The 5,000-nt window shown below is 35.9% G+C and overlaps 1 protein-coding gene across 1 annotated transcript in view; it reads right to left on the reverse strand.

The window, feature by feature from the left end:
- Positions 1-268: 268 nt before the first annotated feature.
- Positions 269-5,000, reverse strand: part of sxc (O-linked N-acetylglucosamine (GlcNAc) transferase sxc) — a 99,138-nt gene continuing 94,406 nt past the window's right edge. The window contains exons 14-20 of the mRNA XM_086550191.1: positions 4,812-4,983; positions 4,416-4,610; positions 4,066-4,257; positions 3,587-3,814; positions 3,268-3,475; positions 2,404-2,572; positions 269-2,259 (exon numbers count right to left, since the gene is read on the reverse strand). Coding sequence (XP_086406317.1) covers positions 2,106-2,259; positions 2,404-2,572; positions 3,268-3,475; positions 3,587-3,814; positions 4,066-4,257; positions 4,416-4,610; positions 4,812-4,983 — 1,318 coding nt within the window. The 3' untranslated portion in view covers positions 269-2,105. The remainder of the gene's footprint in view (positions 2,260-2,403; positions 2,573-3,267; positions 3,476-3,586; positions 3,815-4,065; positions 4,258-4,415; positions 4,611-4,811; positions 4,984-5,000) is intronic.

The following is a 5,000-nucleotide window of genomic DNA, read 5'->3' on the forward strand; positions in this document are numbered from 1 at the left end:
CAGTACAATTGATTATTTTTTCTACGAAAACCTTGGAAAAAGTAAGAATTATAATAATTACTGGTGTTAACTTTGAATTGTGGATTTACAAATTCATATTTAAGAAATGACCAGTAAGCTTCCGATGTCTGGATGTTATATTTTGAATTGTTTTTTATATACTTGGATAAATCGTAATTTGCATTTAGTATAAAGAATTTTTTTTTTTTTTTCGTTTCTTGGTGATAATCATTTTTGCTATCATTCCAGGTTAATGAAAACTACTTGCTTTGTTTGAATTTTATTTTTGAAAAGCAAAGAACAATGTACAGAATTTTTATGCATCCCCTCTCTGTGAACTTTCATCAAATTATTTTCAATTTCTTTAAAGTCCTGAGGAAACATAAAAAATATATATATACACATATGAAAACAAGATGTATAAACAAACTCAAAGAAAACCTGCAGCATTCTATCTTTGTAAAAATACTACTCCTGCCAAGTCTCCAGAGAGGGGAGGAAGAGAAAAGGAGAGAAGGAGAATTCTACAGCAAGAATGGAGCAAACCAAAATCTACAGTGATACAAGGGATGAACTGCCCTTGAGTTGGTGTATGCGCCATTGTCCAAGCCCAATAGTATATTTTTCTTTTCTTCTTCTTGGAGGACAATGCTCAAATATCCATTTCCAGAGTGAGAATACTGGGCTACTAAAACAAAAAAAAAAACCTCTTTAACAAAAAACAAACAGATGTCACACGTCCACTTACAATGGTAATGCTTGATAATGGTATCACTTAGTGCAAGGAACTTCCATGACAAAATCCAACCTGTGTACAGTCAACATCTGGATATTCGTCATCCAGTATCTTGCAAGGACACTTTATCACACCTTGCAAGATGAAATATATTACTAAACATCATTTAGATCCCTTATCAACGGAAGTTGAAATTTTACATATAAACTGTCCCATACACAAAAAATATTTTTTTATTACTACTATTCCCTTTATATCAAGAGACTGTTTCACTTGCCTCTACAGCAAGGTGAACATGCTTTTACCTACCAATAACTTTGTCGACTTACAAATAAATGAAAATTTCCAATCTTTAGCACCCACAGTTAACAAGACAACCTAAAATTGCCCCACAACCAGATCTGTGAGACAAGCTTATTATTCATGGTTACCTTTCAATCTGTTGCAAGGGCATTTAAAAAATATATTTGGATATCGATATTGGTAGCTAGTATTTACCATGTTCTAAAAAGCTAATGAAGTCTTGTCATTATGTACATGGTAATGGTGCACATTCTTTGGGATGAGGGAAAATTATCACTAATGCCTCTGGTAATAATGAAATGGTATCTTATAATGTACATATGGATATTTATTCTCACTAATCACATAAGTTGCCAAAAATGAAAAATAAAACTATAAAAAATATCACAAATAACACAGATATAAATTTTTCCATGTAGAAACATCCCTATCTGAATACATAAAAAATAAATGATAAAAAAGAAGTGAGAAATGAGAGGACTCTATACACACACGCACACACACTTTAAGACTCCTGAGCCTTTTGAAGCATGCTTAATTCTAAAAGAAAACTGAAAGTTTTATTTACAACTTGTTCACAATATAACCTCCACACAATCTTTTATTGATCAGCAAATGCCTTGTATCATTTCAATTTCAAACAGGTTTGTTCCCCATGATGGTTGGCCATTAACAAGAGCTTGTATTTTGAAATATCAAAAATGTCTAGCTAAAAACATCTACTTTGAGTTATACAAGTTAATGACAAAGTAGTATTGGATATATAAAGAAGCTGGAATCCACTTGTGTCAATGGTCAACTGGCCTGTATACAACAAGTAACATCAGCTCTGTACTGATGCACCATAACAATTATGGCATTGATCTGAAAGAACTAATATCACATTTACTTTATAGACAATGCTGGATAATCCTATAACCATTTCAGTTCCTTGGCCAAAATGAATGACTGGTGAGTTGGTGTGATTGCAGGAAATGCACAATCATTTCACATTTTCATGGTGAGTAAATCCTACTGAAATAAATAAATACACCATCCTGAATCCCAATAAATATCTAATCAGCAATTACCACTCAGTGATGTGGTCTGGCTTCTCTCCATTACTATATTTCTTCCACATTCGCCCAAAGAGTCGCTCAAGGTTGGTTGCATAAGTCTTGCAGTCAAACAATGGGGAGTCGATGCGAGCCTTCCATACTTTTGCTCTCGTGGCTTTTAAGCTGGGGAGAACAAGGTTATGTTGTTAAGGAGCACTGAATTGTTATATTCACTCAATATATAAATAAAAATCAATCTCACAAAATCTCAAAATGGCACAAGTTTATCACCATCTATTTTGCAAGCTCCACTCAGAAAATACTTACTATTCACGATCATTCCCTAGTTTACAGGCAATGTCCTCATACTCCTGCCTAGTTTGCGCTACAAGTTCTGGGCATCCTAGGCAATGGAGCTGGGAAGCTGCAACTCGAGAAGCCAAAGTTTCTCCAGACAGGGTGATCATTGGAGTGCCTGCCCACAAAACGTCCATACCTGGAAAACAGCATAAAGTATAATTTCAAATGTGGCATCCAAAGGTTGATTACATTTGAACACTTGGATGAAGAAAAAGTATTCAATAGATATATACATACATTCATGTCATCTCTGTTAACAATATAAAATAAATAAGGATGCAATGTTGAGACCAAATAATGAAGATATAATAGAAAGAGATCAGTGAAAATCCCTATTAATCAAAAAGATTGAATCAATACTTCATACTTTAAAAGGTGAGATTCATACTTTAAAAGGTGAGACATTAGCAATGGAAAAAAGGAGTGAAAGATAGCGACATAAATTATGGAGGATTTAAAAAAATGAATTAATTCAGGATGAGGTGTTTATTTGCCTAATGCCACTCCCACCAAATAAATAGCAACTGCACCCAGCTTCCCACCCAGAGGGGTGGCAATTTTTATCTTTTTTATTTATTTATCTATTTTTTTATTTTTTTATTTTTTATCTATTTACTTTATTCTATTTTTTTTTGACAAGCCAAGTAAAGTATCTACATACAAATACAATGTACATACAAATGTAGCTAAGTACAATGTGTATATAAGGCTAAACTCCATGAGGTGATAGGACGTCATCCATCAAGTGAGAAATAATCATCTGGCATAGATGGGTTAATTAAAAAGCCCTAAAATTAACCACACTTTTTGTTTTTAGCTAAATCAACATACCTGTAGTGTGTCCATTACACAAGGGAGTGTCTAAACACACATCAGCCAGCTGGCCTCTACGGACATGCTCTTCCTTAGCAGCTACATTAGAAAATATAATACGACCAGCACCAACACCCAGTTGTTGTGCTTGTGCAAGGATATTGGCTTCTCCATGAGCTGGGAACCGCAGGAGCCACACAACTGACTTTGGTACTCGTTTCAAAATCTGCAGTAAAGAGAACGGGGATTGTAACTTGTCATGTAGTATAACATCATTCTAAGCTTACAAAATAGAAATATTCTTTTCCTACATCTATGATCTTGACACCATACTTACATTGCACCACATCTGTAAGGTTGAGGGATCAATCTTGTACAACTGGTTGAAATTGCAGTAAATGACAGCATCTTCAGGCAGGCCATACTGCTTCCGTGTGGTGATGAGGATATTCTGGGGAGGTTCCTCTCCAGTGGCAGCTTTATTGTTCATCTGTGTTGTGGCCAGTCCATTCTGCACAAGCAGTCCATTCACTGTTGCCTGTACCTGGCCGGCTTGAATCATGCTCTGCAAAAGGAAAGGAATAATAATAATATGTTAATAATGTATTGGATCAGCTGGGTGGTAAAGTGGTTTGGTTAAATATTTCATGACAAGTCATCATTATCATCAAATTTAAGATGAAGGTACTTAGGGTGAAATTTAAAAACACAAAATTAATCAAGTAACAAAGTGATATTACAATGACAGCAATTTTAAAACAAAGCAACTCAATCTCATTATGATCTTAGAAAATAAGCACATAAGCCAGTTCTAACCTCAATTGGTGCAGTGCTGGGCAACTGTGCTACAGTAACAGCAACCTCCACTGATTCCTTGGTGGTTGCTGGGTTGACAACTTCCTTGATGGTCATCACCTCTGCACTCTCAATAACTGGGCTCAAATCAGTTGTGTTGATGAGCGCTACAGTGTCCTTGATGCCTTCATTGTTTAACAGCTTTGGGTTGTCCTTTTCATGGGAAAAAGAAATATATATAATAAACCAAGCTTTTTTAAGATTCTCTGTCATCTGATGTAAAGCAAACTGTAAGTCAAACTGTCTTTATTATCTAATTATGTTGAAATTCATTCATGTAACTCTTAGGAAGAGAAAGCTCTTCTACTTACAACAGACTCAATCAGAACCCTCTCCTTCAGATGAGGGAACATGTGTTTGTGGTCCCCAACGAAGAATGTGTCTGGCATGAAAGCAAGTTTTTCACTGTACTGCGTAGACAGCTTCATAGGAGATGTGATACGGTCTGTGATGAGGTAGTCCATGAAGGGGGCACCACTCGTGCCAGGGTAACCAAGCCACATAACCTGTATGTCAAAACTACTATTAGGTTTGTTGTCCTGCAAACTCTTCACAGATTTACTTTTATAACTTATGTAATTTTCTTGTTATCAACCCTCTAATAAAATTAAATTGAATCTTCAATTTCTTTCTAAGAATCCTTTATGCCTTGATAATTTAACAACTTCCTCCTCCTTTTGTTGCCACTACATGAAAGCCACACTGACCTGAACAGGGGCAGGATGCAGAGCAAAGATCTCATTGCGGGCACCCTTGGTGTATCCATTCATGTTCACAAGAATATGAATGCCATCCTGGTTGATGCGATCAGCAGCCTTGCCATTGCAGGGGATCTGAGACAGGTCAATGAAGTGTTCGGCCTCTCGGGTAATCTTGCTCCTGCAATGTCCACGTAG

This window comes from Penaeus japonicus, unplaced genomic scaffold (genome assembly GCF_977035675.1).
Source record: "Penaeus japonicus unplaced genomic scaffold, GWHDUDI00000001_assembly GWHDUDI00000023, whole genome shotgun sequence".
In the NCBI taxonomy this organism is placed as follows: domain Eukaryota; kingdom Metazoa; phylum Arthropoda; class Malacostraca; order Decapoda; family Penaeidae; genus Penaeus; species Penaeus japonicus.